We start from the raw sequence: 12,622 nt of genomic DNA on the forward strand, positions 1-12,622 counted from the left end.
AGAGGCTTTATGGATTACCTTAGGGCCATACACCAACTCTTCTGAACTTACTCAATAAGACTTGGAACTCACTTTACTTAAGGTCCGTTTAGACTATTTGATTTGTATGCTTGACTTTTTATGTTGCCATAATGAAAAATCTGCTCGATTTCCCTTTCTACAAATCATATCGAATTCCTTTATCTGACCGTGTTTACACTGTTCGCACAAGACGAAAAGGTAATCTGTCAAGCGATTTGGATTTGAAAATTTTAAACGAAATCAAATTAGACAATATATATTTAAATCTAATTCGTAGTTTCTCCGGTAAATAATTTAAATTATTCATTTTTAAGTTCCCGATACCTGCTGGATGACATGAATTATCGAAATTTAGCATTTGCACCGTTGGAATATTTACGTTTATAATTTTAAATAGAATGCGAAAGAGAACATAAGAGGCTTCCAAAACTTTGTCAGGATGCTCCATAATCGTTTGAAAAACTATCGAGAAAAGTTCGCCCGTTTATCGCAAAATAGGATACGATTTTCAGAGAGGCTATTCCCATCGAAACAAGTTAAGGAGGACACTTTTAAACAAATAAAAATTAACTTCGGAAGTTTCCAAAAGTTTTGACTGTACGTAACGTAGACTTTAACTGCGAAAATTCCATGATGACTGATACCGTACTCCCTATTTATCAATTCAAAACAAGTTGACGACCTACTCATTTGATTGGTTCACACTGTCAGAAAAATAGATGCAGATTTAGTATCCGCCTTTCCGTTCTCAGCAACCAGAAAGAAGTTGGCCAGACCTCACTGATGTGGCGGTGATGGGGCATTACCTCACACGTTTAACAATTTCTTCGAAGCTGGCGTATGTTGAGTGATGCCACGCCACCACCACATCACTACGCACTTGACTCTTCGGCAATTATTACCGGTGTCACTTCACGCTAAAAATGAAGTGAAGTGACAACGAGTCATCCTCAGTTGCATAGTGAATCACTCAACCCAAAATGAAGTCCTTCTTGTTGATGAATTTGTCTTCTTCGGCTAGTGCAGATGTGGTTGATTTGCATTTCACGCTTCTCTTACTGCGTGATTAGGGAAGAGTGAACCCCCAATCACCATATCGTTATTTCCAGAAATCTGTAAACAGTTCACGTTTTCTATAATTTCTTCGCGACCATGCCTTCCCATAGACCTTTTTATCAGAGGTGATCTTCGTATTTCGATATTCGTATCTCTTGATCAATGGAATTCAGTTCACTATTACCCTTATTCCCATTTACGACGTATTTGTAGAAATTCTTGGAAATTCTTACCTTTTCGGAAAAAAAAATCATAGAACTTCTGAAAATTCGTAGAACTTTTCGGAAATTCGTAGAATATCTGCAGAATTCATAGAGTTTATGCATAATTCGCAAAACTATGCGTATCGTAGAATTTCAGAGGAATTCTGCAAAATTTATAGAACTTAAATTTTAGTACTACTAGTAAGCCCGTTAAAATTCTTGGAAGTTCGTAGAGCTTCTAGGAAATTCGTACAGCTTATCAAAAAGTTGGTAGTTCAATAGAAAACTTCCGGGGAAGTTCGTAGACCTTCTGGCAAATTCGTAGAACTTTTGGAAATTCTTAGATCTTCTGGAAAATTTTAGTACAACTGAGACGTTTGTGGGGCTTTTGGGAAATTCGTAGAACTTCTGTAACATTCGTAGAACTTCAAGGAAATTCGTTAAACTTCTGAAAAATTCGTAGATCTTCTGATAGAACTTTTGATAAAATCTTAGCACTTCTGGGAAATTCTTATAATTTCTGTGAAATCGTAGAACTTCTGGAAAATTCGTAGAACTTCTGTGAAATTCATAAAACTTCTGTGAAGTTCGTAGAATATCTGTAAAATTCGTAGGACTGCTGAAAATTTCGAATAACTTCTGGTAAATTCCTAGAACTTTTGGGAAATCCGTATAATTTCTGGAAAGTTCTGGTAACTTCTGGTAAATTCAAAGCTTACCGTACCCAAAATAAAAAAAAAAAATTCAGCACGTTTTTATTTTTCTAAAAATGTTGAGAAAAATCATCAAACATCCAAGAAAATCAGTTTTTTTTCTCAGATTCCTGAGAAAATTTACTGTTTACTTGTTCTGGTACAAAAAGTGCTTCGTATTATATAAGCACGCATTGGACGACCACACCTGGTTTTTTCGGCCAGTTACGCTAAAGTATTAGAATATAAAAAGTAAATCGACTATTAGAACGAAAAGAGTAATTATAATTAATCAATTAACCTGGCTTCTGGGCACCGTCTTGTTATTTTTCTCCATTCCTTGTAATATTCATCTAAAAATCTTTTCAACCCAAAATCAATTAAAAACCCGGTTTCAACAAGTCGAATGAAAATTAAAAACAATCCTATCCCGTTCGACAAATCAAACGTCAAGTCTAATCGTATTGTCGAAAAAGTGGAAACACAACCAAACATTGCATCTGACTTAATTTTCGAGCAGTCAGCTCGAATCAGATCAACAAATCAGATAGTCTAAATGGACCTTTAGGACAATTTATCTCTGACATGCCGTTAAAGACCTTTATGAAGTCTCTGCACACTGAGAATATTTCACAGATTGCTATGAATTTTTACCGAAATCTCAACAACTGAACGTTCGGTAAACAGATCAATGAAATTATATAGAATATCCGTAAAAAAAATGACAGGAAATCTGTGAAAAATCAACCGAACGTTCAGCTGTTGAGATTTCGGTAAACTCCATAGGTTAGAGTTTCAGAGTTATAAAACCTCTAGACCAGCGGTTCTCAAGCTTTCGTTGATCGCGACCCAATTTGTTAAATTTTCCGATAGTGAGAAGCCGAGTACTTTTCAATTTACGCTATTGCTTCCCTGAAATGCGGAAGAACACAGCACTCCGTCCGACCAGCCAGTGAATTTTTATTTTAAAATTGCTGGGTTTTCTCGTTTTTTTTCCGGCCCGTATATAATTTTTTCCGGTATTTTAAATTCTGCAAACAACAATAGTTTATTTAAAATGTGACCACGAGTAATTTTTTTTTTTTGCGGGAAAAACATCTTCAGTAGCAAAACTACATGAAGCATTCTGTACGCGATGAACGCTTCCAATAGGAAATTGAACGACGTCATCGAATGGCGCATCCTGATTGGCTGACGCAGCCGATGAAAGAGTATAAAAGTAAACAACATTGCATTTCATGTTTCATGACTCATTCGCTGCCAGACTGTTGAGCAGTTCAGTCGATTTGAATTCTCTCTAGTTTCGTTCGTTCGTTCGCAAGTCGAATTAGCTCCGCGTTGTGTAGTGACGCTCTCGCTGACCCAGCCATGGGTAAGAAATCGCGCGGTAACGCGAGTGCCGGTTTACCGGGAAAACAGACTCTCCCAGGAGACGGCGCGACCACCGAGCCAGCCCAGAAGAAGCAGAAGAAAACCCCATTGCCCATCCCGACAGGCGTTGCGGACCCGCAGCCGGGGCCTCCCGGAACTAAACGTCCCAGACCTGAAGACAGCAGCGCCACCGTATCAGCAGCAAAAAAGCTGCTGAGCAACAATCCGTTCTCCGCCCTGCAGAACGGAGCCCAGCCGCAGTCGGACCCTGAGACGGTGCCGAAAAAAGTTAAGTTGCCACCCTTCTATGTGAAGGGCTTCCCTCCCGGGCTATGGGAGCAGCTGGATTTCTACATTAAGCAGGGCCTTCGCTGCACCATTCAACGGTGCACGGAAGGCTACAAACTGATGGTCCCGGCCGAAAAACACTTCAACGCAGTTCAGGCCCTCTTGGACAGAATGAAGCTGGAGTACTTCTCCCACGACATCGAGGCCACCAAGCCGCTGAAAGTGGTGCTGCGCGGGCTCCACGACATGGACACCACCACCTTAATGGACGAGATTAAGGCGAACGGCCTCATGCCGGTCGAAATCCACAAGATGACCCGCAGCAAGGCCATCAAGTATCGTGACCAGCTCTACCTGGTCCATCTGGAGAAGAACTCCACAACCGTGAAGGATCTCCAGACGACACGCACACTGTTCCACATCGTAGTGAAGTGGGAGCGGTATAAACCCACCCACCGTGGCGTCACTCAGTGCTCGAACTGCCTATTGTTCGGGCACGGCACCAGGAATTGCCGCATGGCCAGCCGCTGCATCAAATGCGGCAAAAACCACAAGATCGACAACTGCGACAGCATCGAGGAAGCCACTCCCACATGCGCCAACTGCGGTGCCGCCCACAAGGCCACGAGTAAGGCCTGCCCGAAGCGGGCCGAATACGCCGAGATCCGGAAGAAGGCCTCGTCCAACAGCCAGCCCGGTCGCAAGAAGGTTCCAGAAAACAACGCGCAGAACTTTCCTCCGTTATCACCGGTCCAATCACGGCCAATTCCAGTGTTGCCGCCGCTCCCGCTCAACCAACAGTTGGCTGCCGCTGCAGTACCCGGTCAAGCCTCCGGGCCATCGACGGATCCCCCTGCTCCGGGATTGGCCGGTACAACCGGTGAAGCTACAGACGATTCTCCGCTGTCAACGGATGAGATCGTCACACTGTTGGCCCAGGCCATCATCATCAAGCGCACCTGCGCAACAAGAACACAACAGCTCCAAGCTATCATCTCCTTCGTCGCTAATTATGGACCGTGAACCCATAAAGATCGCCAACTGGAACGCTCGCTCCGTAGGGGCGAAAAACATTGAGCTTGCAGACTTCCTCCACAAGCACGACATCGACGTGGGCCTTCTCACCGAGACCCACCTCAAGACCGGTGACAGCTTCTGGCTGCCCGACCACAGCATTGTCCGGCTTGATCGCACCAGCTCCAGGGGGGGCGGTGTCGCGGTCATCATCAAGAAAGGCATCAAGTACTGCACCCTACCCCACTACCGCACTTCCATCATCGAGGCCGTCGGCGTTGAGGTGGAAACATCGACCGGAAACGTCCGGTTCATCGTTGTCTACTGCCCCCGGCAATGTACCGTTAGCAATGGTACAGCACAGCAGTTCAAGAACGACCTTGCCATCATAACCCGCACCAATGCCCGCTTTGTAATCGGAGGGGACCTGAACGCCCGGCACGAGGCCTGGCGGAACTACCAGCAGAACCAGAACGGCCGCCTGCTATTCGACCATTCCCAGCATGGTCTCTATTCCGTCTGGTTTCCGGACGAACCAACCTTCACATCACCGACGGGCAACCCATCGACGCTGGACCTGTTCTTGGCAAACACCAGTAACTATCTCCAGCAAAGGTCGTTCAGGGTGTCGTTGAATAGTTCCCTTTCGGGACAATTTCCGATCCCAGCAGGTGTTCCGCAAGGGAGTCTGCTGGGACCACTGCTTTACAGCATCTACACGTCGTACATCCCTCCTCTAGGAGACGGTTGCGTGTTCTTCCTGTTCGCAATAGCCGTCAAGGGTAGGATGCCTCGTGAAATTACGAACAAGCTCCAACGATGCCTTGACACCTTTACTGATTATGCCACCACGTGGAAAATCAAAATCAACGCCTCGAAAACCCAAGCGATCATGTTCCTTCACAGACAATCATTAAAACTTAAACCGTCTCCCTCCTGTACCGTAATAATGGATGGTACAAGGGTCGAGTGGTCCACTGATGTTACTTATCTCGGGATGTTGTTCGATGAGAAGCTCCTGTTCCGCTCGCACATAGAGAAAACCCTAGTTAAGTGCTCCGCCTTGGTTAGGTGTTTGTATCCGCTCATTTGCCGCAGATCCCGCCTCTCAAGGCAAAACAAACTGGCTGTTTACAAACAGATCATAGCCCCCGCGATCTTCTATGCCGCCCCGGTGTGGGAATCGTGCGCTCAGACCCACAGGAACAAAATCCAGGTTGCACAGAATAGAGTGTTGAGGATGATCCTAGATCGTCCATTCGACACAAGAATAGCAGACCTCCATCAAGAGGCAGAAATTCCCAAAGTAGATTCCGAAATTGATGATATGACAACTAAATTTATTCAAAAATGCAATCTTTCTGAACATGCTTTAATAAGCAATTTGTACATAGTAGGTTAAGTGTATATAGTAGAGTAGGTTAGTCTTAAGCTGTAAATAGTAGTATTAAGTAGATTCTCTTCAAATTCTAAAAACAAAACAAACCAATCCCACCAAGGTGGTCGACCGTGTACTAAGTCTAGGACTAATCCTGTAAAACAAATTTTAAATTTTGCCCATATCTAAAGATGAAGAAAGCAATTAAATCACTTAGTAAAAATTTATATGGTAATCGTCCAAGTTAAACTAAAATAAAGATCATTTAAACTTTAAAAAAAAAAAAAAAAAAAAAAAAATTCATGTTTCATTCTGTATCCTGCATTTAACCATTGAAGAGGAAGCAGCGAATAAATAAAGGTAGAATTGAGAACAGTGTCTCATTCTGATTCTTTTCGTCCGAGAACGGAGATTTCCCGAGCATTCATTCGTGCTTCGTCCAGTTCCTGTTTGTTCATCCACTGGTTGCATGTGGTGATCGATTCATCTTCCATAAGTTCCACCTAGTGGACACTTTTAAAAGAGTTGAACTCTAGACTAACATTTGAAAGGGGCGCAAGAGCCAAAATGTAAACAAACCATATTTTGCCACATATAGAGAGAATAGTTCACAAACTACTCGATAAACACGAAAAAGCAGAAGAAAATATCACTTCAAATCATCTGGTTGTTATGCCTTGCATCTGGTATCTGGTTGTTATGCCTTGCACCAGAACTACGAATTATATCGTTTTAATATGCCAAACGTATTGAGTCTGTAGTATCTAGTCACGCCCGTTTCATTTGAAATGCATCCGATTGATAGTTCACGTGTAAACAACAAACAAAAAGAAGACCAAAAAATCTCCGGGCGTAATTCCACTCTCACAAAATTTGCGAACGAAGAACCAAGGCGGAACAACAAACAAAAAATCTGGAGGGTGTACTTCCACGGCATATCACCAGTGTTGGCAGTTCAAAGGGTGGAAAATCCGGGGGGTAACAACATGTATGAAATTATCAGGGCGTATGATGTTTTCTTCTCGATTTCACGACAAAGAAAACTTTTTTTTAAGTTTTTAGTGATGCATGATGATAGATTACACTATTAACTATATGACAAGCTTATAAAATCTCCCAGAAAATGGAAAGTCGTGAAATAGGATTAATTTTTAGGTCATCAAAATTCAGAAGCGATTTTCTCGATATGGTCATTTTGGAATTACGCCCTTTTCAAATGTTAGTCTAGAACTTTCCTGTTTCCCTGCTCATCGGAGCCTTGTGTTCGGCAGTTTTGCCGTGGTCCTTCGAGAGAGAGAGAGAGAGAGGTTTACTGCTCTGGTGGCTGCAGTGGTTACAGTTGTTGGCAGCTCAACGACTGGTGGCTGAAGAGTTATCAGCGACCCATCGTTCCTACGCTGTCCGCTGTGGTGTGCGCAGCCAACGGTGCATCGTCCCTTCGCTGGTAGCTGGTAGCTGTGGTGTGCACAGCTGTCAGTGGCTCATCGTCCTACTACTGGTGGCTGTGAGGTGCACAGCTGTCGGTGGCTTGATCACGAGTTGTGTCGTGGTCCTTCGTTTGAGAGAGGCATCCCGTCGCTGGTGGCTGTAGCGTGTACAGCCAACGGTGACTCTTCGATCCATACACTGGTGGCTATGAAGTGCATAGCTGTCGGTGGCTCGATCACAAGGTAGGTTTTCGTCTGTGCTGTTGTGACAAGGGCAATAATCTACCCCAAGAGAGATTGAGTACATAACACATTCAATATGATAAGACGTCTGAGAGTGGTTTCGAATAATCCGCGGAGCTCTAGGATCAGTTTAATGAATTGATCATATTTACGGATGTTCCAGACTTTTTTAATGGACCATCCCATGGTCTCCAGAGTCCATATGCCGATCATAACTTCAAATTCATTCTGATGAGATGTCTATGAGTGGTTTCGACAAAATCGCGGAGCTCTAGTTTCATGAATTGACCACTTTTACCGATGTTTCGGATCTTCTGGTGCACCATTCCGTGGTCTTCAGAGTCTATATTCCGGTCACAACTCTGAATTCATGCTGACAAGGCGTCTCTGAGTGATTTAAAAAAAAAGTGGAGCTCTAGGATCAGTTTCCTGAATTGACCACTTTTACGAATGTTCCGGATCATTTGGAGTACCATCCTGATTCCATTCTGATAAGACGCCTTTAAGACGTTTTGAAAAAAAAACACGAAGCTCTAAAATCATTTTCATGAATTTACCACTTTTACAGATGTTCCGGATCTTCCAGTGAACCATCTCGTGGTCCCCAGGATCCATATTCCGGTAACAACTCCAAATTAATTCTGATAAGACGCCTTTAAGGGGGTATTCCCGATCTTTTTTTTCAAAAAATCAAATTTTTTTTTTTCACGTTTTTTTGTACTTTAGACTATATACTTTCATCCACCCAAGCCGTTATCCGATCAGCGAATTCGGTGTCCAGGCATAGCTGACTAATGGTAAGAACCCCCAAATGGTTTTAACTAAAGTCAAAACTTTAAACGCGTTTTTCTCGAAACCACATTTTTTTATCGGGCGAAGATTTTTCTCAGAAACTATAAGAGATATTGACTTGAATCTTTGCGCATTTTGTTCCTTATTAAATTCTTTGGAGCTTCTCCCACTTTCAGCCAAAAATATTAACATTTAACATTGTTTGAAGCACCTTAAAGCTGCAAAAAAGCGGGCTAAAAATCGCCTGTTTTTTCATATGGCCGCCATTTTGTTAATTTGCAAGATTTTTTGCTGCCAACGGGAGAAGCTCCAGAGAATCTTATCAGATTATTAATTTCATCACGAAATCTGTTTCAGATGAAGCCGTTCCAGAGAAAAGTCTTCGCCCGTCCAGGCGTTTGCGGCGAACAGGGGTCTGTTTGCCGCCATTTTGTGACGTCAATAATGTCTTTTTTTATGTCGAAAAAAATTTATTTGTAAGCTTTAATGTTCAATAAACAAGAATCCCAAAGAGTTAGGCGCATTACTATTCATTTTCCTTGAAAAAAAATTAATTGAAAAACAGGCCGAAAAAAGGCAAAAGATTGGGAATACCCCCTTAAGAGGTTTCGTAAAAAAAACACGGAGCTCTAGCATCAGTTTCATGAATTGACCACGTTTACGGATGTTCCGGATCTTTCGGTGAACCATTACGTGGATCCCAGCACCCATGGTCACAACTCCGAATTGATTTTGATAAGACGTCTTTAAGAGGTTACGAAGACACCACTGAGCTCTAGGATCAGTTTTATGAATTGTCCAATTTTACGCAAAATTCAGGATTTTCCGATGGACCATCCCGTAGGCCACTTTTACCTATGTTCCGTATATTCAGGTGAACCAATCCGTGTTCTTCTGCGGCTATATTCCGGTCAAAACTGTGAATTCATTCTGACAAGGCGTCTATGAGTGATTTAAAAAAAAAATTGAGCTCTAGGATCAGTTCCATGAATTGACTACTTTTACGGATGCTCCGGGTCTTTCGGTGAACCATCAAGATTCTATTCTGCTAAGACGTCTTTAAGAGGTTTTGAAAAAACCACGCAGCTCTAGGATCAGTTTCATGAATTAACCACTTTTACGGATGTTTCGGATCTTCCAGTGGACCATCTCGTGGTCCCCAAGATCCATATTCTGGTCACAACTTCAAATTAATTCTAATAAGATGTCTTTAAGAGGTTTCGAAAAAACCGTGGAGCTCTAGGATCAGTTTCATGTATTGACCACTTTTGCGGATGTTGCGGATCTTTCGGTTTGCCAGTCCATAATCCCCAGAGTACATATTCCGGTGACAACTCCTAATGCATTCTGATAAGACGTCTATGAGTGGTTTCGAAAAAAAAACCGCGGAGTTATAGGAATTTCATACTTTCACGGATGTTCCGGATCTTTCGGTAGACCATTATGTCCATATTCTGGTTACAACTCCAAATTCATTCTGATTAAGAGGTATCAAAAAGAAAACCGTGGAGCTCTATGATCAGTTTCATGAATTTACACTTTTACGGATGTTCCAGATCATTCAGAGTACCATACTGTTGTCCCGTGCGTTCATATTCCGATAACTACTCCGAATTGATTGTGATAAGGCGTCTTTAAGAAGTTGCGAAGAAACCACTGAGCTCTAGGATCTGTTTCACGAATTGACAAACTTTTACGGATGTTCTGGATCTTCCGGTGCACTATCCCGTGGTCCCCTGCGTCAATTTTCTTGTCACAATTCCGAATTCATTCTGATAAGATGTTTATAAGTGGTTTCTAAAAAAAAAAAACGCGGAGCTCTAGCATCAGTTTTACGAACTGACCACTTTTACGGATGTTCTGGATCCAAGGGGGAATCAACTCTGCACACTGTGCCGAAACACAGTATGACACACTGTTTGGCACGTTAAGGCACACGCTGATTTGTATGACACGAACAATATTATATAAACTTGAACTGAAGTTTTTCTAATCGATTTACCCGTTGCTAAGGTTTGTTTACTCCAAATGAAAATATCCGTCAATACTGGTGAAACAGTGATTAATCCTAGAATTTTAAAAGTTTATCGAGATGTGCCAAGTTACTTTTCAAATTCCATGCTACTTCCCGTTTTGCTGGTCCCCCTGCCAATCACATCTCATTCTTCTTGCAGTTCCACAAAGCGCCAATCAACATTCAAGGCCAGGGGGAAGTGCGCGATCGTCGAACCAATCATGTTTAGCGCAACAAAGCGGTGGCGAGTCGCACCTCCCAGCAGATAGACCACACCACGCCGCCGCACGACGCAACTAGCAGCAGCAAATAGTGAAAGTAAACACGCGGTAGCTAAAGTTGGTAGTGTCTCGAAAGGTCGCGGTAACAACAAATCGATCTAACCGCAAACATAGCAGCCAGAGAAATATCACTTACCATTTTCAGCGCCAACTGAGTCACGACCGATGGCGGCAGCCCCCGCCGACGATGATGATGACTCATCCACTTCGGCGATCAATTCTCGTTTAACCAGGGTACCACCGTCGTCGATTGCTTTGTTACTGCTGCTGCTGCTGCTGCTGGGAGCACCAAAGGTCCTCCTCAGAGGGCCTGCCCTTTGGAATGCATTCAAAAACTGCACCCGTTTCTTCTTCGGTAGGGTGCAGAAATTTTTGACATCGATGTAACTGATTGAACTCGATTCGTCACCGACACTTTCTTTCACGATTTCTTGTTTCGGCTCTTCCCTAGTGGCCACTTCTTCGTCCGACTGCCCCTCGGAATCCAACCCATCAATCTCATCCAAGTAGGCATCCAACTCGGACAGATAATCGTGCAGCTTGGCATTTGGATCTTCCAGGAAACTATCCACAAACTTCTGATTCAGCTTCAACTTTTTCTTCTTCAGGGTGCAATAACTCCCGATTGGGTTTCCTACCTCGCTGCGATCCACGAGGGACGTTTCGCGCACATCACTCACCCCGCTTCCATGGGGATCACAACCATTCACTTGATCCACCGCCTTCTGCGACGCGGATCGTTTCTTTCGAAGCGTGCAGAAATTTCCCACACTTTCATCTTCCGCCGCATCCCCTTCTTCCCCCTGGTGCTGCTCCAAGCTCTTCTCGCAAAAATTCTCAAACGTACACATATTTTCTTCGTACAGCAAATTTCTATTCAGCTCACTCCGGTCGTCCTCGCTGTCCCGGAAGTAGAATGCCCCACGTCCCCCGGTAGCCTCACGATCAACACCGACCGCATTGCCCATCGTGCTCTTCTTAGGACCTCGTAGCGTACAAAACTGACCAAGCCGGGAGGCCTCGGATTGAGGACTGACGCTACCTTGACCATCGTTATCATCATCATCATCATCATCGTCAGCAGCCGTGCCGTTATTAGCGGTCCCATTCAAATTGATTCTGCTTTTCCGAAGGGTGCAATAGTGACGTGGGTCACCACCGCCTTCGGAGCCGTCGATTGTACCCATTTTCGGTATGGTCGGTGTGTTTTGAAGACTGGGTGTCTTAGAAGTGGAGGTGTAAGATTTGACACCTGGCGGAAAATAACAGATCTGTTATCGTGGCAGGTCGCAACATCTTGCGCGGAGCTGGTGTCGTCGAGTCTGGTCTGAAATGGACGGCAGGTTAAGAACAAAGAAGATGGTGTTAATTATGTTTGGTAGGCGGTTGTTTTGGAAGCGGAATGATGGCAACGGTCGTGCTAAACGTTTATTCGCACGATTCTTTAGTCATAACTAAAATGATTTTTAATTTGGGCTAGTTAAAAACAAAAAAAAAGTCTATTTATAACTCAGCAAAATTTAAAACCTTTACTTAAAGCTCTACAACTCGATATTCAAGGGACCATCGAGTTATAGAATTATCTAGTTCTAGAATAACAATCTCATACAAAATCGCTATCACAGTAGCCATGAAATTAATTTTTACTATGGTTCTATAACTCGATATCGAGTTAGTGGACATCGAGCTGTGGAGAGTTGACTGTAGTTACAAATAAATTTTAAAAATTAAGGGCCTGGTTTTTTTTGGTTCTGGAGTTTGCATACTTCCTACAAATTTGAACAAGTTTTCGAAATTCTGAACTTAAATGCTTCAAGCATTTTCAAGAATTTGGAGTCAAGT

At 43.2% G+C, this 12,622-nt stretch overlaps 3 protein-coding genes across 3 annotated transcripts in view; all 3 read right to left on the reverse strand.

Annotated features, from left to right (window-relative positions):
• Positions 1 to 12,622, reverse strand: part of bdg (bedraggled) — a 226,760-nt gene that overhangs the window by 153,977 nt on the left and 60,161 nt on the right. Inside the window, exon 2 of the mRNA XM_065224250.1 lies at positions 10,917 to 12,107. Within this exon, the coding sequence (XP_065080322.1) occupies positions 10,917 to 11,967 (1,051 nt within the window). The 5' untranslated portion in view covers positions 11,968 to 12,107. The remainder of the gene's footprint in view (positions 1 to 10,916; positions 12,108 to 12,622) is intronic.
• LOC135703178 (G1/S-specific cyclin-D2-like) overlaps positions 1 to 12,622 on the reverse strand; it is a 306,040-nt gene that overhangs the window by 141,389 nt on the left and 152,029 nt on the right. The window lies entirely within an intron of this gene.
• The window catches only part of LOC135703165 (cytochrome P450 9e2-like), a 54,342-nt gene that overhangs the window by 17,020 nt on the left and 24,700 nt on the right, over positions 1 to 12,622 (reverse strand). The window lies entirely within an intron of this gene.

Source organism: Ochlerotatus camptorhynchus, unplaced genomic scaffold, assembly GCF_037179485.1.
Source record: "Ochlerotatus camptorhynchus isolate MF236.1 unplaced genomic scaffold, CSIRO-AGI_Acam_v1.1 ptg000209l, whole genome shotgun sequence".
In the NCBI taxonomy this organism is placed as follows: domain Eukaryota; kingdom Metazoa; phylum Arthropoda; class Insecta; order Diptera; family Culicidae; genus Ochlerotatus; species Ochlerotatus camptorhynchus.